The sequence below is a fragment of the Solea solea genome, chromosome 9 (assembly GCF_958295425.1).
Source record: "Solea solea chromosome 9, fSolSol10.1, whole genome shotgun sequence".
Taxonomy (NCBI): Eukaryota; Metazoa; Chordata; class Actinopteri; order Pleuronectiformes; family Soleidae; genus Solea; species Solea solea.
In genome coordinates, this window is record NC_081142.1 from 18,518,779 (window position 1) to 18,542,508 (window position 23,730).

The 23,730-nt window shown below is 40.0% G+C and overlaps 1 protein-coding gene across 1 annotated transcript in view; it reads right to left on the reverse strand.

Annotated features, from left to right (window-relative positions):
- The window catches only part of LOC131465106 (glypican-5-like), a 48,836-nt gene continuing 25,106 nt past the window's right edge, over positions 1–23,730 (reverse strand). Inside the window, exons 9-11 of the mRNA XM_058637453.1 lie at positions 19,321–19,462; positions 2,901–3,010; positions 1–1,070 (exon numbers count right to left, since the gene is read on the reverse strand). Coding sequence (XP_058493436.1) covers positions 969–1,070; positions 2,901–3,010; positions 19,321–19,462 — 354 coding nt within the window. The 3' untranslated portion in view covers positions 1–968. The remainder of the gene's footprint in view (positions 1,071–2,900; positions 3,011–19,320; positions 19,463–23,730) is intronic.

A 23,730-nucleotide genomic window follows, 5' to 3' on the forward strand; every position in this document is an offset into this window, starting at 1 on the left:
TGATGTTTTTGAGTTATTTATTGTTCAGGCAGAGTATTGTTCCTGTAAAGGCCATACAATTTAGCCTTTTCCTGTACTAGGTGTTTTTGCTGTTTGTTACTTTCTCATATTTTTAATGGCAGCTCCATGTAGCCACAAGATAACATATCTCCATGTAGACGTTTAAAACATTTGCCCACTGTGCATCTTCAGAAGAAAACACTCATTTTACAAACAACTACTTTAAAAAGTATTAACAGAACTAGAAACAACAGACTACGAGGAGTCAAAACTCTCCTAGGAGGACTTTTTTTGAGGATATTTAAATTCTTCTGCAGACTAACTGCAGTAATAGAAACAAAGTGAACTAGCTTGGATGAATAAAAGAGCATGTTTGTGTAAAAGGGATTCTCTCATCTGCAAAGACCTCCAAACCAAACATCTGTGAACACATGACATAATCCTTAGTAAGTGCCTAGTAAGTGCCTTACTTTCCTTCTCCAGCTACAGTAAAGTTCAGGGCAGTATTCTGAGATTACTTCAAAAGTAAACACTCAAAAAGTGTCTTCAGCTGTAGCCATCATAGATCACCGTCTCTGTGGGGGACATTTGTCCAAAGGACTCTGCTCTATATTAATCTCTATTTACACATCAAGCCATCGTTATCTATAGAAACTCTTCATATAAATATATAATATATATATTTTTTTTATTTACATATCTCTTCAAAAAAAAAAAAAGAAGTAAGTAGTGCTGTGCAACCTATCCTGTTAGAGTTAAATACAAATAAACCACTGAAGAGGTAAGTACAGGTAAAAATGCATACTGTGCCACTGCAACTGTGACAAATTCACAGTCTGCGTCACCGCTCCACTCAAGAGTGGGCTCAGCTGTGCTTGCCAAAAAAACTCCAAATACCAAACACCACCCCAGAACATACAGCTTGTGGTCGTCTCTCAGTTTCTTCTGTCCGTCTCATGGTCCGTGTCTCAGCGGTCCCACATGGACAGCAGCAGCAGGAGCAGCAAGGTCACCGTGGTCAAAGGTAAAGGTTTAAAGGTCACGGTGTGGGCAGAGCCTCGAACAACCACCTGACAGACAGACAGACAGACAAATGGTTGTGTTTACAGTATATCCATCTGCACAATTAATATAGGCTTTTTACAAAACAAATGTGTGGACTTCCCCTTAAACTACAAAGTAATCATTGGAAAATGTTCATTATCACCTAAAAACAAAACAAACTTCCTGTTTTCTCAGACTGGTTACGTCCGAGAGCTGATAATTTTGAACATATAGTGAGATGGTACACTGTTAACTTGTAATTGTGGCTGTTTATGTACAATTTAGTATCATCTCTTCAGCTCAGTTTGGCACAAGTTGTCATGACCAAGTAAGCTGGTTGTGTTTCGACTCTACCTCGAGTAAGACAACGACGTTGACAAAAAAAAAAGAAGCACTTTCTTGTACATCGCACTTATGACTAGCACTTTATAGTTTGGCTTACTTGAAGCACTTACTTACTTCTAGCTCTTGTTTGTACCCAAATGTTAAAATGCATTTATTGTAAGTCTGCTAAATCCAATGTGTTTAGTTGCCTTGTGTCAATGTCTTGTGGTTTCCTGTTTTATTTTGAAATTTCCCTCACCTCTCATTTCAGGTAACTTGCCCCCTTCCCCTTGTGTTTTTCCCGCCAGTCTGATTGTTTTCCCCGCCCCCCCCGATTGTTTACGCCTGTTCCCCATTACTGTGTGTCTATGGTCTGCGTCTTCCTTTGTTGCCAGTGTAACCCCTGTCATGTCAAAATGTGTCTTCTCATAATTTGTCAGTGTTTGTTCTATGCCCGTCTCGTTAGGTTTTGTACTTTTTGCTACGTTTGCTACTTTGTCAAGGTCTTGTTTTTGTTAGAAGTTTTTTCTTTCATGAGTGTTTTTTTTGTTTGTTAGCTTTAGCCTTTGTTTTTGCTAGTTGTTTTTGTTTGTTAGCTTTAGCCCTTGTTTTTGCTCGTAGTTTTCCCCTCAAAAGAGTGTTTTTGTTTGTTAGCTTTAGCCCTTGTTTTTGCTCGTAGTTTTCCCCTCAAAAGAGTGTTTTTGTTTGTTAGCTTTAGCCCTTGTTTCTGTTAGTAGTTTTTCCCTCATATGAGTGGTTCTTTGTTGCACTTTCATGATAAAAGATTGTTTATTTTTTTTCTTCGTCTCCCGAGTCGAAGGATTGGGTCCAAGTCCTAGTTTAGTTGTGACACAAGTTTACAGTGTGCCAGCTAGTCTAGACACACAATGATGGTTTTGTCGGCTTTTTTGTGAAAAAAAAAAAAAGTAAACAGTTGTGCAAGGTCCCTCTATGTCTGATAAGTTATCATGAAAGCTGACACCTGCTGAGAAATGGTAGAAAAAGGTTAACACATTAACTGAAAATACACATTCATGATCTAGCTTAATTACTGAATAGTAATAGTAATAGTGACTTAGTTACTGAACAGTTTTTAATAGAAAGCAAACCTGTTTGTTTAAAAATTAAGTTTAATATACATTAAACTTAATTTTGTCAAATATCATGTAAGCTCTTGTATGGATAATTGACCTGCAGGGAGATGATGCTACATCATACAGCAAAAACACTCCACACTAATGACTAAGATGACTGTTATTTCAACTGGCATTTAGTAAATCTACACTGATAATCAGCTGAGCTGTGTCTGATTGAGCTCAGCAGGATTCTGCAGTAATTAATCAGAGCTGCTCAGCATAAAGTTGATGGTAAAAGGTGGAAAAGTTAACTAACATTGGAAAAAAATGATTCATACACTGAAAGAAATGTTGCCCCAAGGGCATACTTGTCATTTTACTATTTTTGTATTTTATTTTTTAAAGGTGTAGGTGTGATTTGCCCTGAATCCCTGATTCAAAATGAGAGTGACCTACCTGTGGAGTGGAGGGGTGATGAGGAGGGACGGGATGATGAGGAAGAGGAGCTTGAGCCACGTTCTTTGTGTCAGGACTTTGGCCGCTGGATGAATCATCCGTCTCTTCTCCTAAACGGATGCAAAAATATGATGAGTAAGAGTAAAACGGTATGATAGATAATCAATAATGGTCAAATTTAATGTCATGTTTCCCCAAAAGTGTTTTTTTTTCTATATTTGAGTTTGTTGTTTGTTTGGGTTTTTTTTGCAGGTAAATGTGTAAAACCTCCTTGAAAAGAAGCCAAATGAAAATATCCATGCATACGTGGGAGATAAAAGATTTGACTAACCTAGTTTTACAAGCAACAAGGCCACATTTGAGGGATTAAAATGTAAAAATATCAAGCAAATGACAAAAACATGCACTCTAAAAGCATTATCTCTGGGAATGCGTCTGTTAATTGAAAGAATGTGTACTTGTGTTGAGTCTGTTTTTAGTTTTATGATTGCAAAAACTCTTAATTGCATTATTTATGAAAGTTTTGTTGTTGTTTAGACCGGCATGATTTATGGATTTCACTCCGCCCACACACACAGCTTCACACAACGTGAATGCTGTAGAGGTTGCACACACACACATTCTTGCAGCTTTCAGGACGTGCACTGAATTCCATTCATTTGGGCAGCCTAAACAAAGCTAGCCACAAGTCAGATCTTAGCCTTACTCTGCTCTGCCAATTTAGGACCAGAATTTGGTCTACGTGAAGACTAGTGGTCCTGGACACCGTTTATATTATAAAATATAAGTTCAGCTAAAATCAGTACACCTCTAATTTAAACCAACATTCAATCTTCAGAGTTTTTATCTGTGAAATTGATTGGATTTCAGTTTTTTTTTACTTTTTTGGATTTTAGTTTAGCCTCTTACATAAAAAGACAAATTGTCCAAATGTAGAGTGACAACGCAGTATTTTTGCACTTGCTTTTGGATAAATATGGAGATGGAAAACATGCATTTTGAGAAAACATAGTTGGGTAAAGCTGTCAAAACTAAGCAAATTGTATCTTTCTAATATGTGACAATGATACACATTATTTTCTGGTGCCTGGTTATTATTGGGAGGCGACACGTCTGAATTGGGATCGGGATTCTTGGTTACGCACCATGACAAATCACATGCTTCATAAATAGCAGCCCAGCCTGAGGGGACACGTGGTGCCTGATTATAACTTGAAAAACAATTAAGATTTAAGAAATCTTTCTTCACATGTTTATTGAATTTAAGTTGATTATCTAAAGCCCCTTTGTGTGTGTGTGCGTGTGTGTGTGTGTGTGTGTCTGTGTGTGTGTCTTGGCAGGACTCCGGGTCCCTCATGGGAGGAACTCTGGTAAATGAGGAGATTAGGACAGAAGACAGACAAACTGTCCCGCCAGCTAAACAACACACAAACAAATACACATTTGTGTGTCTATTTTTTGTTGTTTGTACAAAACATACGAGCAGCGGTGAACAGTTTATGGTCCCCACAACAACAACAATCCAGAGAAATAAGTGAACCACAGAGTCAGTGGCGTTTTCATACTGACCTGTGTTGTCACAGACATGCTCCGTCTCAACATGCTCTGTCTACACACACGTAGACACACACACACACACACCTGCATGTGCAGAAATCTGATTCTGTATCTTACAATACACATTGTCCTGCAGGACAATAGACAAAGAGCCTCTTTCAGCTGCTGAGGAATGAGGTGAGTTGGTGAAAACACACACACACATACACTCTTCCACATAATACATACATAAAGAAAGCAAGAAAACACAGCATATAAAAAGTGAAAATACAAACATACTCAGCAGTGACAGTGTGGATAATTGTGATGATTTACACGCGGCGGAATCTCTACCAAATTCGACATCTGTCCTTTATTGAGTGTTTGCTTGGCAAATAGCAGCATGGAACCATTCTGAGTTCATGGCCGTGTCAGTCTGCGTGTGTTTGTGCCGTCTGTTTTTGTCCATCTGTTCCCGTCAGAAGTGAAAACCTGGTGTCACATCTGGTGTGAACCTGCTAAGGCGGCCGGCAGAGCTGGATCCCATTATAATTGTTATGATGATTATTATTATTATTATTATTATTACGGTCTCTTGGCGACAACAAAGTAACAGTTTCATATGTAATTTTAGTGCAATAGCTGCGACTTCTATTAAAAACTGGGTCAAAGTAAAAGTGGTCTCTCTTTTTCTCTTGCAGTGACCTGATTTAAAGGCGGGAAGATGATTTGTTTTGTCACGTTAATTAGGCCAAAAGTAGCATGAGATGATGCCAAACTGAATTCAACACTGTGTTACAATGGAACTGTAGAAGATAAGCTATATATGTGTGACTAAATATCTATAGATGTATACATAGTATTTTTTTTTTTTAAAGCAATTTATACGTTTACCACACAGTACTTGAGAGGGAATGATGAGACTTTTATATTCAGCTATAGTGATTATAGTTATTCACCACATTAAGGTCAATGTAGTCTTTGAATGTCAAGTTTGAATAAGTGTAGGAGGTAAAACTTTTGTCAAGGAATCATCCTCGAGTCCAAATGAACAATTGGCATAGTTTCTCATGGGAACCTGTCAACTTGGTGTTTACTGATCATTCTAAAACAAAGATTAGAGTCAAGGATGTGACGAAACAGCATGGATCTAAAGTTGCATGTGTGTGCTTGTAATTATAGATTTGTGGGGTCCAAAAAAACATACAAACCTATCTTTAAAGGACTTTTTCAGGGTTAAGACCTGGTTTTATGGTCAGGGTAAGGGGCTAAAGTATGCAATATGTCTATGATATAAAAACAAGTGTGTGTGTGAGTGTGTCAGCGGGTGGCAGCAGACACTCTCTACTACATGCCCTTCAGCATGTTTGTCTCTTAGCAACAATCTCGAATACATCACACGAGGCATGCCTGGCTCTCTCTCTCTCACACACACACACCCACAAAATATGGTTTTCTATGACTTCAGAGGACATTACGTTGACTTACATTCACTGTCTGGAGACTTACTCTAACCTTAACCATAACTACTAGGTGGTCTAACCCTAACCCTAACGTTAACCTATCCATACAACATGTCTTCACCTTAAAATGTAGTCATTTACATAATGGGGACTTGCTTTTTGTCCCCAGAATGTGACTGTGGAAACAGTGGTAGGTCCCCACAACATGAGTAATACCTGGAACACACACACACACACACACAGACAGTGGACAGACTTAACAAAGCATGGTCCTGACAGTGTCAGTGGTTACACCAGGAAAGGTCCCAAAGAGGTAACAAATACATGTACACACACACACACACTACTCTTTGCAGTAATGCCCACGAGAGCGACCGGTGGCAAATGGCAGTATCTAGGTCAGTGTTATGACAAATCGCCGACAACTTGACACAAACACGTTAACACCGACATTCAATCACTGTTTTGCAGACTCTGTGGAGCTGATGTGACAGTTTACACGGAGCAACCAAAACAAGTCAGAGCAAAACTGTAACCTGTCGAAGAGGAGCGCTTGATGAAAACACCCCCCGACGCTCATTCATCATCTCATCCTTCCCAAAGCAAACACACGAGTCCTCCTCACCACTGGTTTTGTAATTTAGACGCTTCTCTAAAAGTAATAAGATAAAAATGGAACTGGATTCAGGTGAGGCATTACCGCGCCGTGTGACAGTAAGGGTCCCAAGCAGATGGAGCGGGGCCATAAATCAGAGCCGCACATCTCTCCCTCTGCTTTTTACACACACACACACACACACACACACACACATACAGAGTCTGTGAGGTGAATTTTTTATGTGTGTGTGTGAATTTGTGAAACACTTATATATAAATAACTGCATTACAATTATACAGATAAAATGTAAATATGCATTTTGCAACAATCCTTTATTTTAATTAATGAATTTGTTATATACTGTGTTCAGTGTCAAGTACGTGCACTGTGACCTCTACTGAGAGGAGAAATATGAGGGAAACTTGGGCAGAAGATACCTGGCTGAAGAGGAGGGAGTTTCACGTTCAAAACTTAGACTTTATGCACTTTTTTCTCAATGTTGTGAATAAATAGAGAAATCCTGCACTTTTAGCTTTTTTTAGTTTTCTTCAGTTAAACAGATATTGTGATGTATCGCTATATGATTGTCTTTGATTGTCCATGATTGTCAGAATCGTTGTGTCATGATATTATTGATATCATGGACCATGTATGGCGTATTGTATCGTATTGTGAGGTACCCTGTGATTCCCACTCCTATTAGACAGTAACCTTTGTAGAGCCAGCTTCTGGATGTCAACAGTGTTACGGCCCATTTACACTAGAGTAATCATTGTGTTACCGAAGAGAGAGAGATCGATGACAAGTGGCATTTTCAATATTTGTGGCTCTTCGCTGTTTTCCTGACTGAATGGAAGATTGACTCTATACTGCCCCCCTGGTTTCCGACGGTATTACTCCTTTTTGTCTGTCATCGTAAACTCTCCTGCGAGGCATACAATGACAGATAAAATTAACACAAAATACGTACAAAAGGCTCTGTCTTTTGTGTAGAGTATAAATGGACCTAAAGACTAAATAGATGTGCCAGTAATTTTAAGGTGTTTTGTCTCAGAGAAAAGGATTATTTACGAAAATGGAATGTAATAGATTTTTCAGTGAGCAATGTATGAGTATTTAATTAAATTAACTTACATTTAACCTTAAACTGCTCACTTAATACAGTATCATTATAGTACTGTTTAAAGTTTGCTATTCAATCTGGTTGAGTTTCACGATTCTATTAACCCACATGTTTATTATGCTACATAAAACTGACATATGGAGAAAAAAAGAAGAAAAAAGAAGAAGCTGTAGATCTTTTTAAAACACTGAACAGTTAACAGAAGATTACTGGATTACTACTTGGTAACTTTTCTAAGGTTTTTTCTAAATGCAGTCAAATTAACCATTTACACCTGAGCTTCTTTTCACCTTTTATGACGCTCAGACTTTGGTGATCCTGTCTGATCTATAACAGTATATAAAGTATCCATTCCACATGTTAGCGGGCTGATGCCCAAACCTGAGCACATGTGTATATGCTTCGCTTTCATGCATTCTTCATGTCTGGCCACACAGCATCATCCTAATAATAGCAGACAGTACTGTACAGTTTATGTGCCGCGTCACACAAGCATGTCAGCTATGCTTTGATCACACAGACCTGTGGGTGAAACAGGGCAGAGTCAGTGCATTTTAAATTCCTCAACAAGGAAGTCAAGATTCTTCACTGTCTTGTGTGGGAAAATGCAGTTAGTTTGAATATGTGTGTGTGTTTATTACATACATCTGTGCGTTTATGAAGGTGAACTGATGAAAGCGAGTCAGGGATATATGATCCTGGGTGTGTGGCTCAGCTGACACTGCTGAGCAAGAGGCAGGTTACAAGCTTTTTGTCATCCTATCACAGGGGCCGACACACGGAGACAAACAAGCGCTCACACTCACATTCACACCTGCGGGGCAAATTCGAGTGTACATTTAACCTCACTCGGTCTCTGAAGACTGTGGGAGGAAGATGGAGTACCTGGTGGAAAACCCACGCAGACACGGACATGGGGAGAACGTACAAACTCCTCAAAGATTCAAACTCAGAATCTTCTGGCAGATTATCTCGTGTGAAAGTTCACAATGAAAACGTTTTTTTTTTGACACGGCTCATGTTATTACAGGTTTACCTGGGATGGCTAAAGGCTTGGGGCATACATATATCTGTCTGTGTGTCTATCTGTGTGTGTCAGTGCAGAAGATGGAGTGTGTTAATGATTGTGTGGCCAGGACAGAGTACTGTATTGTGCTGAAATGTTGCTTTAGGCCCAAATTATGCACACAATATTCTTACTTTCCAATTTGCGTACTGAACGGACAAACACACACACACAGAAAAAAATTATGCGTGGTGACCTTGAAAAGCATCTGGATAGCTGACATGTGTACGTGTAGGCGTGTAAATGTATCTCTAGCATTTCCAGCTGAATCAGTAATGAGCATTTCATTACTTCAGCCTTAGCTCCCCAGGGAGGACACACACACACACACACACACACACACACACACACACACACACACACACACACACACAGGCTTGTGCAGCTATTCTTCTCCGGACCCTGCACTGACATCCATTCCTTTGGACAGCCTCCACAAAGCCTTATCCCTAACCTTAACCACAACCGGTTGATACCTAAACCGAACCTTAACCTAACCACAATTTAAGTCCTTGCCTTTAACTTAACCACTTCCTCAGGAATGACATTCTGTCTCGTTAGGAGCAGGTTTTGGTCTCCATGAGGACTGCTGGTCCTGACAAGGTCAGTGTTTATGTCAGAAAGGGTCCCAAAGAGGCAAAAATACAAGCGCACACACACACATACACACAGAGTACGGGAAGAGCGTTGTAACAAAATAGCTGTAGATAACATTGTACAGTCGCTGGTGGATTGTAAAAGGATCAGGAATCGCTTCAAAGACAGAGGGAAGAGGAGGCTATGTACTGTGCTTTCAACATATCTACATGTCAATAAAATGAATCAAAACAGAGACGAAACAAACGAAAGACAGAAGGGTAAAGGTGTTGCACAGTGACCAACACAATCAATGGACTCTGCTGTCCTGGTGCCGTGTATGGTATCTCTTCATACTTAATACTTTATCAATGAGACAAGAACGCATTGATGGTAAAACGATCAATGAGCCATCGGTGGATAGTTTGTTTTCAATGATTTTTAGTAAACCTATACAGTGTGAGACAGTGGTGTTTGTTATGTAAGAAAGGGGGAAAAATGAAAACCCACACAGACCAATATTATGTGAAGCTGTGACATCATCCATCAGGTTGTACTGCAGCTATTTTTTGAGTATATAGTGCATTTTAACAAAATCCAACAAATTTACCAAATAAATAAATGTTAAAATATCTTATAGCTGCTTTTAAGATTCTTTATTGCTCTCTTGTATCATTGTACAGCACACACACATAGTTTACACTTTCATATTATACCTATTATTGTATTGTTGTTGTATTTTTGTGACTAAACTGATTTTATAACCTTAGTTCTTTCTGAACTAATTAGAGGGAACAAGCAACAACCACCATTCAATTGTTTAAGGAAGCTCTTTATTCTTTTCCTGTTATCCTGATTCTTTATAAAGTGTTGTGACAGTAGAGCCGTGAACAGACGGCAGCTTGGTGAGAATCCAAATGTCAAGCAGTTATCATGTTTTTATTGTCATGCTGCCTAAAACCTAATACATAGGTTAATGATGGTTAACGGCAGGAGGTCGTTTTTCCGAACGACTATAGCAACAATTATAGGTTTGACTCAGTGGTGGAGCATCTTCCCAAGGTCACACACACTGAGGTTAAGCTCCGCCTCCAGTGCAATCATCAAACCTTTAGAGAAAGCACACGGGGAGAAGAAAAAGCTGTGCTGCTGCTGCTGCTGCTGCTGCTGCAGACTCTCACTGTGGAGACAACACAGTGAGGGAGCGCCTGTGATTGGAGGTGGATGTGAGGATGAACACGGCAGCGTGATTGGTTGAAGGTTGCACATGAAACGCAGGCCACTGGGATGTGTTGTGTGTGATGTGTGTGGCCTGTGAATGCTGATTTAGATACTTGGGGGGGGGGGGGGGGGGGGGGGGCTATAGACAAAGCAAGGACAGCCTGGTATGTTAAAAAGGTTAAGTGTGAGAGTGGCGGCATCGGTGCCGAGGGGAGCGCTGATAGACTAATGATGTCTAATCAGATCTGCACGAACAAACTCGCTCAGGTGTGGACAAAAACGGGGAGACGGAAAAGAGGCAAACACACAGGGAGTGAAGAGGAGATGCTTGACAAGTGTGTATTGTATGTATATTAAGTCGACCGTGCACATATTTATTCAGATGATATTGTGCAGTGTTCTCTCAGAGTGTGTCGAAGAAAGCGCTGAGGCCTCAGCTGCTCTGAACAGGAGACAGAGTGAGAGCAAAGTGAATGTGTAATTCTTTAATGAGCCGCGTCTCCTGCCCCAAGGATCTATCATTTTAACTGCGCTGCTTGTTAACACGCACACACGCACGCACGCACACGCGCACGCAGAACTGTCTTCTATCAGCTTGGCCCTTATCTAATTGTCTCTCTCCTGTTTTTGCGTGTTTATGTGGGGGTGTGTGTCATGTACGTGATGTGTGTGCGCACTGCGCATCCGTCGATGAATTCCAAACTGTGAGTAAGTGTGGGGTTTAGAAGGAGCTGATTAGAGTGGATTTTAAATAACTCTGAAATCACAATTGCCACACCAAATTTAATTTGTATCTAGTTAATTTGCTTTGTTATTCTGTTGGAAACAGAACTGCTGCCTGAATTTTATTTACAGCTGGTCGGTAATAAAAAGACAAAAATATTGACCTAAGGTTTTTTCATTTGAATAAATAGATAAAATTATATTAAAACATAGAGACCTAGTCAGGAGTCGACTTACATTTAAACTTCCAAAACATTCAAGGATGAAGCTTGAAGTGAAATATTCTGTTGTGAAGATGGATTCATTTATATATGGTTCAATAAGGACAACTGCATTGTGATACGGTGGCAGTTCAGCATATCCTCACCGTGCTACTGAGCGACAAAACTCGAGGCTTCATGACATTTCCAGACTAATCCCTGATTAGCAGCAAGAGACAGAGTCGTCTACACTAATGTGTCTAAATGTGACAAAGCGACAAGAGGTGAAAATCATTCTGGATTCACAGAGCAGAGCAGAGCTGTTGTATCAGAGGCAAACTGACTGCATCCATATCATGTGTTACACTCTAATGTTCTCCAGTGCGAGCGATGTAGAAAAAACGGCAGTTTCCATTTTTATAGCGCTGATCAATCCCGTCCAGAGGCTCTCTATAGGAACTTTTATAGCTACCAGTGCAGATTAGGAGGCTCAGCAGACGTTTTTATTGTTCTTCCTGGCTCCCTTTAGAGAGCGAGCGAGCGAGGATGCTTACGAATGCAGATCAAACCGTCCTCGGGACGACGGGCAACATGTTCAAGCCCTGAAACACCAACCTTTCCCTTTAAGAAGAAATGGCTTCTAAAGGCTTTGTGAACGTGGCCCCAGGCAAGATGGGGCGGGGGGGGGGGGGGCGGGGGGTTGGCCAGTGGAGCATGTTAAAGACGATGGAAGGAAGATGGATAGAAGCTGGACAATTGTAGTATTCTATTGTTTAGGTAGGCCAAATACAAATACAAACACTTTTAATGCACACGTAACGAAGCATAGAGCTTGATCAAGGAGAATACACAATTCTTATACAATTATCATATACTTGGCCAAGAGATGTAGCACAGAGTCTACCACACCCCATCTCTACCTCCCTCTCTCTTTCTTCACTGTCATCACATAGGCACCCAAGGGAGGCCAGACCACCTGGTAACCATGGTTACAGGCACTGAGTACCCCCTGTGAGAACGCTCATTCTCTCACATACACGTTTGCACAAATACATCTAGACTTGGTGAAGAGATGAAGGAAAAGAGTTGCTCGACTGTCCCTTTAGTTCCTGGAGTTCAGTAAGACATTAGTGTTGAGGAGTCTGGTGCTTTCCAGCCTGGTATTAGTGGTTGTATGTGGTGACTCAGCGTGGATACCTTGAGGTTACAGCATTCCCACCTCTGTAGCCACCACATCGCAGTTCATGACATGGCAATTATGGTGACACGGCAAAAGAAGAGAGGAGAGGAGAAGAGGAGAGGAGAGAAGAGGAGAGGAGAAGAGAAGCTGTGATAACATTTACATTATTGACGTTATAGGACCTGAATATGTCTGGGGAGACGGAGGGATCGGAGAAAGGGCAGCGGAAGATGGCTCCGTGCTGGTTTGAGGGGAGAAAAATCAATCCGTTTAATCTCGGTGAATTCCAGGGGAAAGTGAGGGTGAGAGATCACACAAAACAAAAGGAAAAAAGTTTCTGGAACAAACCGACATCTCTGAGTGGGAAATGATCTCACTGGTGTGGTAAAAAAAACACACAACAACTTCTAAAAATAATACAGTCAATTATGAATCATGTACGCGCAGACCTCCGGTGTAAACGTGGTTTCAAACCGTTTCATCCAGCTGGCTCTTTAAAAAGGTGGCACAAATTGCAGTGACTTTAAGCTCCTGCACTTTTATCTGCTCCTCTGTTAAGATGCTTGGCTTTTCCTTTTTGTTTTTGATCTGTGAACACCGTTTGCCAAGAGAGGCTCTGTCTCTCTCTCTCTCTCTCTCTCTCTGTCTGTCTCTCTCTGGAGTGAGATCAACTATCATTCATGTGTAAAATAGACAACAGTCTGTGTACTGTATTAGCCTAACTGAATCTAATTCTTACAGTTAAACGGTGCACAAAGATGAAAACAACGGCGACCACACCTCCACCTCTCATCCCACACTTCCCTTGTCCCTCCTCAGAATTAATTAGGAGAAATAATAAGTGCATGTTCTTCCTTTTATTCAACCCCTGCACGTATCTGCAGCTCGTGGATAAACTCCATTGCGTGTGAGTCCAAGATAACGGTGGGTCAATATTAAAGAAGACATTAGGAGTCAAGGAGGAGCATAATACTGGATCCACTTCAGTCAGCCTGACAGAGAATGGGGTCATCCATAAAAATTTACTAGATTAGAGGGGAAAACAACCCACTGCTGCACGCACAGATGTTCTGTCTGCAAACATGCAAACATTTTTTTTTTGTTTTTTCAGGCCTACAAAGCTCGAGTTTAGCCTCTGTGCTCTTCCTTTTCTTGGAAACAATAAGCTCCACATTTCAGCGATTGAGATTTAGAAAAGTAAAGAGGCTCGGAGGCAATTCATATATATGTTAGAAACTAAATGACGTGCTATATCTGTGTGAATTGTGTGGTTTGGTTGATACTGCATCCCCGCTGCTGCTGCGGCGGCGGCGGCTTGTTTTATATCCACGTTTGCCGAGCAGCAGATCCCCTCTCGGGGCATTCTTTATGGTGGATTCCTCCTTTAGGAATTCATTGCAGCTTGAGAGACATGATCCCAAAGTGCTCCCACCAGCTCTGTAAATCAAAACCTGCAATTTTCTCTGTAAATAGCCAATGTACCAGTTACAGGCCCAGTGGGAGGCATGACTTTCTGCAGATCTGACACATCAAGGTTAGTGGAAGGGGTGTGACAAATGCAACCACAGATATCTTAACCTCAGCGCAGTTAAACAAGGGGGTGATGGAGGATAAGATAACACATGTTCACCACTGAGAGAAGACATAAATGTTCACAATGATCAGTGTTGGGACAAAATAATAATCCTGATGTGCTTTATTTGCCTTGTCAGGACCAGTCGTCTTCTTGGAGACCAAAACCGGGCCCTAATGAGGAAGTTCCTCACTTCTGAGGAACTTGTTTGGTTTAGGACTAGGGATGTATACTGATTCCTAATTGGGTCGGTACCAGGTTACCGTTAAGATTCTGGTCAAACGGTACTGTCCTCAGTACACATCCCTACTCAAAGGACATTTTCTGGCCCTTTTATGGGTACAATAAGCAAAAAAAAAAGGCCAAACAGACATGTTGAGGCTTAGGTGTTAAAGGGTTAAAAACAAATACTGCTCCACAGCCTACTGCAGTATCACACAGGGACAAACAAGCTATAGAATATTGATGCTTTATGACGGGGGAAACATAATTCATGAGTCCAGCGATAATGAGGACAGTGCCCTAAACCAGGACCTTTGACCCTGCTACATCCAGACCTGCGGGGCATCACTCGATGACATCATGATCACCATCACCATCACGAGTGTGTGTTGAAGAATAAGCCTTTGTTGAAATTCACAAATCAATGGTTTCTGTTGAGTTTTAGCTCATTTTCCACTCACGTGAAACTACAAACACCGTAACGATGTTAATGATGTTATTGATTTGACCGGAATTTGCTCTGGTCATCACCAGTGTCACCACAGACACTCCACTCACAATCCACTCGGGTGTCATGGAAAGTTCCAGCGCCGCAAAGATGACGGTTAATCAACCGATGTGTTTTTCCAGCTGAAGTTAAACACGAGCTGTAATCATATCCATAGCATGAAACAGCTTCTCAGGATTCGTTCGAATTTCCGGCCTCTGGTTGGAACTGACATTGATATTCCACACAGAGTGGGATGTATTTGCTTTTAATCTCCGGAAAGTTTGAATGAAGGTCGCCATGCTCGATAAAATATTCAGTGTGAAGTGACAGAAATAAACCTTATTTGGGGTCGAGCTTCTTGCTTTGATCAATGGGGTCGTTCATGAAAATACTGTTATGTTTCTCATGGAGCAGGTTCTGTTAATGTATCAGTCTTTATGCATGAGTCTTGTTTTAGCTGTGTATTGATGACATTGAGACCCCAACGCCCCCAAATTGATTATTGTCAATCACATTTGATTGACTCAGTCCAGTTGTAGTTGAATTTTAGATTAGATGATTCATCATAGACATGTTCATTTGACGATGGAAGAGGAGAGACACAAATGGTGGATGGTATAAATTGAATTCATTCTTTTTCAGCTAAATCTTCTATTTAAAGTTACAGTGTGTAAAAGTTAGCTCGCAGAAATCAAGTATATTATATATATAAGTGTTATTACTGTTATCAATGATGGATTTACTGCAGGTTGGTTGTCTCTAAACCAGAGGAGGAAAATGCATAAATGCTGCTTTTTTAATATAAAATGCCTTATTAGGTCAAATACTGTGTATATTCCTCTTATCATATCACATCGGCAACTATAGCACCAGGTCTATCGTCTGACTTTTCCTAAATGTTCCTAGAATGAATTCAGAATTTGGGAAAACTGCTTTCTCCTTCTATGCACTTTGGACATGAAATGTGCTGCAAAACATAGTTTCATTACAGATACCGCCTTCTTTAAACACCTTTATGATAATAAAGGTGTTATCAGGATAATCAGGCCGTCTGGATTTATTTTGATTTTATGATTGTAGACTCGCATAGACTCCACGGAAGTCCAGAGGGCTATCGTAATGGCAAGTATATGGGCGCAAAGCTCTATTTCTCTGCTTTCTGGTATCCATCCATCCATCTTCTACTGCTTTATCCTCCATATGAGGGTCATGCGAGGTGCTGTGCCAACCTGGACAGATCGCCAGTCCATAGTTTTTGAATGTTCTAGATATCACAAATGGTAAAGGTGTTATGGTGATGAGAAGTACGCATGCCAAATCATGTCGGCAATGAAGGGTTAAAGGTGTTTTAAGGACCGTGATTAAAGAAACATGTTGTTTTACATTTGACTTTTTGAGGGGTTCGGATCGAGGATCTTTTTTTTTACTTTTATTATGTCTCTCTTTATTACTCTCCTTTAACTACTTCCTTTTAGCTTTTATATTCTGCTCTGAGTTTTATATCTAAAATGATTTTGTCTCCATAATTATTTGTACTATTTGTGCTGCTATCTTGATCAGGACTCCCTGGAAGAAGAGATTCTGTATCTCAGTGGGACCTTCCTGGCCAAATAAAGGATAAATCAAATTGTTCTTACACATCCGTCATCTAGTGCATCTCAATCCACCGTCGAACTGACAAGCGTCTTTGAGTGTCAAGAAAAGCGCCATAAAAATATGATGTATTATTATTATTATTATTATTATTATTATTATTAATACATTAAAACATGTGTGATAATTACGCACTGGCCGCACATAACTGAGGGAATAAGTCAGCAGGAACGAAACATACCTTCCAACAGTTTACGTTTCTTACAAACTTTAAACTTAAGCAAAACTTCTTCAGCCTCGACACTGCTTGTGTGCGCCAAAAACAACATCATCAGAAAACACATTCCTATGTCCGCGAGCACAGAAACAACACACAACAAATGACATGGAAAGGAACACGTAACCCAAACATAATGTATGCAGCTACAAGTATGTTTGTCCAAGTGTATAATTGCTTTGTTTGGTATTTGTGGCCTTAGAATAAGCCGTTCAAATGTAACGAGGCTGCCAACTTGCACTGCCAGGTCTGCCTGAATGGCATTTCACAGTTTGATGGAGGAGCTTGCTATGCGTTTATGTCCACGTTAATCTGAAGCCTAAACCATTGATGAAGAGGGAGGAAACAGCAGACAGAGTAGAAAACTCATCACAGTTAACAGAGGTTGTATTATTTCTAGTAAATGCCACGATAGTTCTCAGATGCCCTTGAGAAAGCTTCTTTACACTACAGCTTTGCCATTCATCCATTCACACCCATTCACTTACATACCCATTCCCATAGCCGTCAGGAGCAACCTGGGCTTATGTAAGTGTCTTGCCCAATGACACATCGGCATGTAGACTAGCGGAGCCGGGAATTGAACCCACGATCTTCCAGTTGAAATACGACTCACTCTACCACATCACTCTGCAATCTGCAGTCTCACCACTGGGTGTCACTAATTATTACACACTGGATCTTTAACTCGTGTCTTAACTCATCCTGTTGAAAACACTTTTAAGTTTAAAGCTGTAGTGCAAAAACTTGTAAATCTAAACAAATATCCGTTGTATTCAATCCAAACTAAATGCAGATTCAGCCTATGAGCTCCACATGAATCTCTCCATAGTGGAGTTTAACAGTTCTGCTAATAAAGGGACATGGTAGCACACTTTGGTTCTCTGAAACATGAGCGATGCAATGAGATGCTGAGGCAAAAGTTGAAATACAACAGGAATATGGAGCTAGAGTCGTCCTTTATAGAAAGCGCTGTAGGTTCACCTGACTGTGAGGTGTGATGTAAGTCTGGGGCAGGTGGTGACACCAGCAGTGTTTTGGCAAAACCTCAATATATAGCAAAGTTTTCTCATAAACAAGTGAAACAAGACCAGATTTGTATTTTGTTTACTCTGTGGAGTGACATCAGGGACCCCTGGATATCTCTGTGACAGGCATTATGTCAAATAAAAGTGTAAGCACGATAAGCAAAGGCGAGCAATAAGTGGATAATTCATTTGGGAGGTTTTTTTTTCATTTCTGTTTTTGGGGTGACCTGGATGTTTTTTATTCTGGTCAGGGAGGAAAAAGAACTGCTGAGGCAGCAGAGAGAGAGAGAGAGAGAGAGGGAGGGAGGGAGGGAGAGAGTATCATTATTATCATTGCCTCTGGGCATTTCCCTGCTGGCACAGGAAAGAAAGAAAGACAGAAAAAACCCTCCTCTCTCTCCAACCATGCCAGTGAACTGTCTTTGGGTGCTGCCTTTTATTTATTATGTATGTGAGTAAGTAGAGTCATGGTGAGTATATACTTCATTACATCAGTCATCCCTATATTTCTATAAGCCAAAGAAAAGCTTGAAACTGCATCACTCATGTGTATGTGCATGTTGATTTTTCCCATTTGTGTAGCTCATCTGTGTGTACTTGTATTTTAGCGCTTTTCCACCTTCCACTACATAGTCCCGGCTCGCCTCGCCTCGGCACAGCACAGTGTGGCACGGCTCGACTCTACAAGGTTTAGTTTGTTTTCCATTACTTTAGCACCTCCTCAACGTGGGCGGGGTCATCACAGCACGGCTGCATGAAACTGCCATAACTCAGTTTTACACATGATACACGTGTTTTGTTTTTAAAAGAAGGACCCCAGGAAGCCAATGGGGATCCTAATAAATAATAAAAAAAACACACAAACTATTTTCAGCTGTGCTGTCGCTAAATACACCCGACTCCTCTGTTAAATATTGACATTTTAGACATTTCCTTTGCTAAATGTTAGAGATTAATTTCAGGATTTCAGTCTTTTTAACTGATCTACAGTTCAGCATTGTTCAGTTTGATTCTTGTGTCAGATGTCACGCTCATGACTCTTCCAGCGACGACACTCTGTGACCGGCAGTCTGATGATGTCACGCGTAGTATCAGCTCAGCTCGTTTCGAACCTCGCCAGAGCAGGTACTAAAAAAATACCAGGTACTATTGCTAATGGAAAAGCAAAATAACCTGCAGTCAAGCCGTGCTGGGACCGTATAGTGGCAAAGCACCATTAGTTACCTTTTTGGGACCTTGTGTGGACCATAACCTGGTCTTATTTAATGTTTAAATTTCTGGTTCGGTTTAGGACTAAGATTTGAATTGTGGTTAGGTTATGTGTTACTTGTGAGGAGTAAATAAAGACACATTTATTAAGTTTATTCTGTCTTGTAGCCCAGATCCGGCTGTTTGATTAGACGTGATCACTATATTCTTCCATGATTAGTGTATTATTTCACACTGTGTCTGCTAAGAGCTTCTGTTTGTACCCCTCTGTTTAAAGAGTTAAGGTTAGGTTTAGGCATTACCTGAATCTAGATAAAACAATGATGTGTTTGAGTGACTCACCCATCTCCCCGCCAGATGCTTCACAGCCATCTTCATCATCACAGTCGCTTCCACTGCCTCTGTCTGTCTGCGTGCTCCCTCCTTCCTCTTCTTCAACTCTCACTCGTGCTTTTCTTGCCCAGCCAAGCTCCACTAACAGCCCCTAAATAAAATACACACACAAGCAAATTTACATAAGCATGATATTTCAGACCGTATGCTATTTTTTGTTGATTTGTTGCTGCTTCAGAATATTGTAACAGTGGCATCACTTTCACATCAAGAAAGCAGGTAATTATTTATTTCAAGTGAAATCCTTCCTTCAACAATCACAATAAAACAGCAATAATGTAAGAAAAATGATAAATCATGCACAGAAACAAAAAATACCAAGGAAAAATAGACGCATGATAGGGTAAGATCAAAGGGTAATTGAGGTCATAGTGTCTCTGCATGAATCCATACTTTACTGTTCAGGGAATTCAGTGTGATATGTCCTGTAAGACCAGATAAAATAAAATTATTTCAATTATTGGGGCAAATATTCAGTATTTACAGTATTTGTGGATTTATCAAAATATGAGAAGATTACATTTTTGTCAAAATTTAAAACTAAGGAAAAAAAAAACATTCGATTTTCAGGTGAAAACAATGACAACGAAATATAATTGGTTCACAAAATGATGAATGCGTATTGTGAGGTGAGTTAAGGCGGGCGATACATACATTTTAGCTGAAGCCAGAGATAAGGTGGAGGATGTATTAGTCTCACATTTTTATTTTTGTTTTATTTTGCCAGAAGGTAACAACATTCTTTATACAGATAGTGAGATGTCACATAGATTATTATTAATGATTTATATTTCCTAAAAACAACTCTGTCCAGCACATGAAATAGAACAATGCCATGGTGGAGCACAGATGTTTTTTAAATATTACTCACAACTGCATAATGTTTGTGTGTCAATATAAAGTAATTTACAAGTAATATTCAGCTGTAATGTGCTGTAATTTATGCAAATCATACGCACAATTGTTGTTCTGTTGCTTCCCTGCTGATGAATGTGTACGAACAGAACAGAACATGGACATAAAATGGGTAAAGCATTTCACTGATGCTCTGGAATACCAATCTGAGATAGAGTCTACCTTTTTATTTTGGTGTGACTCACTTTACTAGGTAGATGGTGGTTGGGCATTAAGGAGGCAGACATGTGGACATGTGGACAGCTGGGGAAACAAGGCGAACCAAGGTTATTATATGACAATATGTCCGAGGGGAACGTGGAGACAGACGAGACTGTGTGCGGTGATTCACCATTGTGCCACTGGACTGCAAATTAGGTCTGAGGGAGGACAAAAATACAATACAGCTAGGTTTCCACCATGACTGTGTTTCTTTAATCATGTGAAAAGGTTAGAATTTTAACTTGGTCCATGTGGCATTGAAACTCTCCAGCGATACCAATAACGTGTCAGTGAGTGAAATTATTCAAAGCTTGTAGCCCCAGACATGTCTGTGCCGTCTAATTAATGATAATTAATGCAGGAAAAACTTCTGGCAACAGTGTGGACGTTGTTATAAAAATACAAAAAAAAGACGGACAGCAGAAAACAACAACTCAACAAATGAAATTCTATACAAGAAAGACAGGACCGTGTTACATTAAAAATAATCAACAACTTACACTTTGCAATATTAACAGTATCGATGACTTTGTAGGACAGAGACGTCTCAAACTCGCGGCCTGAGTTTGAGATGAGTCAAGTTATTTCTCTCTGTTTTTTGAGTAAAAGATTAATGCTGTATCATAAATAAACTTTTATGGTGAACTAAATGCTGTTCCATATGAACACAGACACTTTTAGTTTGAAATTACCTGAAATATCTCTCACATATTACTACAACTACTAATATTCTGTTGTGTTTAGCTAGCTAGCTCGATAGCTAGCTAGCATTATTGTGATATCAAGATGTAATATCGTGATATAAGTTAGAGCTTATATTGCACACCCAACAGCAATCCTATAAAAAATAAAGAAAAATAAGATTTCTTTCATAGTTTGTTTTTACTATGTCTAAAAATTGTCACAGCCTCCACTAAAGCGTTGTATGTTGTACTCTGTTAACAGTACTTATATTAGGCTTAACTCAGGATTTAATTGGCAAATAAATGTAGAGCATTTGCCATGTGATGTTACTAAAGGCCTGTGATGAGACTAACTCTTGTCTCACTGATGGAATTAAGGTTTTATGAGACTAAGTCAAAGCAGAAAGAGCAAATCATTTCTAAAATTATCCTCAGCCATGTTGTCATTCGCTGCCACATCAGGAAAAAAAAGGTTGGATGAAGAATGCTGAGTCTACGACCCTTTCAATAGAAGGGCAGCCCTCACAGGCTTGATTAGGCTCTTCCTGATTGGCTGAGCAGGAACATACACCTTTTAATTGCCCCATTAGAGGGCAGAGCCTGTGTGAAACATAATCCCCCCCGCTGAAAGGTCTAATTAACATGTAATACAATCTGGGACAGTGAAAGGTTACAGAAGATTTGAAGAAAGACAGAGAGAGTAAAAAAAAACTTAAAGAACACCAACCCGTTTAACGCAAAATAATTAAAATTCCAAGGATGCTTCTTTGTCCTGCTTCATATTTCCTCCCTCCTCTCATCCAAGCAGTGCCAGAGTGTAAATGGCACACGACAGGCATGAATAGTAATTAATAAATGGCCAGCATTAATGCATGTGCCTCTGATGAACGGCTTCCACCCTCTATGAACAACCCATTCCCTGGATCTTAAAAAGGACATGGGGTTTGTTTGTGTGTCTTATATTCTTATTTGTCAAATGGATGGAAAAGAGAAAAAGCATGCTCTTTATGAGCAAAAATAGTTTGCAATGCAGATGAGCTGTATTAAATCTGATCATGTTTTAGCCTTGTAACATCATCACCATCATCATGATCATCATCATCACTCCAGAAGATAACATAAGTCCAAAAACATCATTCTAACGTGGACCTTATTGTGCTGCATGTTTTGCATGTGATTACATCAGAAGGTTCAGAGAAGACTCAGGGGAATTAGGAAACATATTTTTTGTGTTATTAATCAATAATTCAACAATACTTCCTGAGCAGCAAATTGTAAAAACGTTTGATCTGGGGAAGGACAAGACTTGAGCACCTCTTTCCGGCTCTCTGTGGAACCCTGGGGAAGTCTGGCCAGTGATGGGAGACACTGACCAATCACAGGACAGTTGAGAGGGAGATCACATTCCCATTGGCTGTTGACACTTAGCCGTAGCTCATTCATGCCCCATTCTTTAGAAATTGTGAAGAGCGTCAGACAATAAACGCAACACAACAGTGGCAGAAATTGAGGGGCTCAGAAAAGAGCGCTGCCATTCCAAAACATGAATGTTTTTAAGACTGAATTATCAAGTAATTCTCAAGAAATCCTGTCTACTGCAGCTTTAAATCCTCTAATGACAGGGCACGTGCAGGATACATTAAATGAATGGCCCTAAAAGAGCAGATCCCATGTATAAATGATTACACGTTGTATATTATGTGTTGTGTGTTTGTGTCAATGGCACGAGGCCATGCTGACTAAGTGTTTCCTCCGTGTGAATGTAACATGATTAATCCACACACACACACACACACACACACACACACACACACACACACACACACCACCTAAATTAGACAAAGCAAAGACAGAACCTCCCCAGGGGGAAACGATAAATAATGGAAAAAGCCCCCCCAATAAAACACATGAACATCTGCAACTAAAAATATTCGATAGCTATTGAACAATTTAGTTTGAATGATATTTAAAAAAGAATTATGGAGCCTTTTATATATAGTACATGCAGTGGACTTTGCATTACCGTAATTACGCAATAGTTTGTGCTAAAAAAATTCCATTGGTTTCTGAAAGATGAGAAAGTGCATGTCAAAGTCAAAGTGTGGTTATTTGCGGTAATTTCACTTGCACTGTTCCAGGAAGCCAGCGAATCAGTGTCTTAGTTACCAGAGAGAAAGAGTTGGAAAGGCGCCTGTACATAGTTTTAGTTTTTTGTCCTGATTTTGCACATTGAGACAAAGACTCAAACAAATGTTATGTTAAATATGTTTTATACTGTTCAAATTTCAAATTCAACGCACAAAATGTGGTGCTCGTGTACAACTATAGTGGTTTTTTCAGTTTTTCGTCATTTTAAAATTGTTAACATACTATTTTAACATGCAGTAAATTGGAAAAAACTGCCAGATACTGAAAGTTATTCTGGAAAAATGGGCAAAAGCACTTACTCACAGGATCATTTACTGGCCCTTTTACGGTTAAAATAAGCAAAAAATAAAGACGGACATTTTGAGGCTTGGGTGTTAAAGGGTTAACTGTAGATGCCACAACAAGAAAGGAG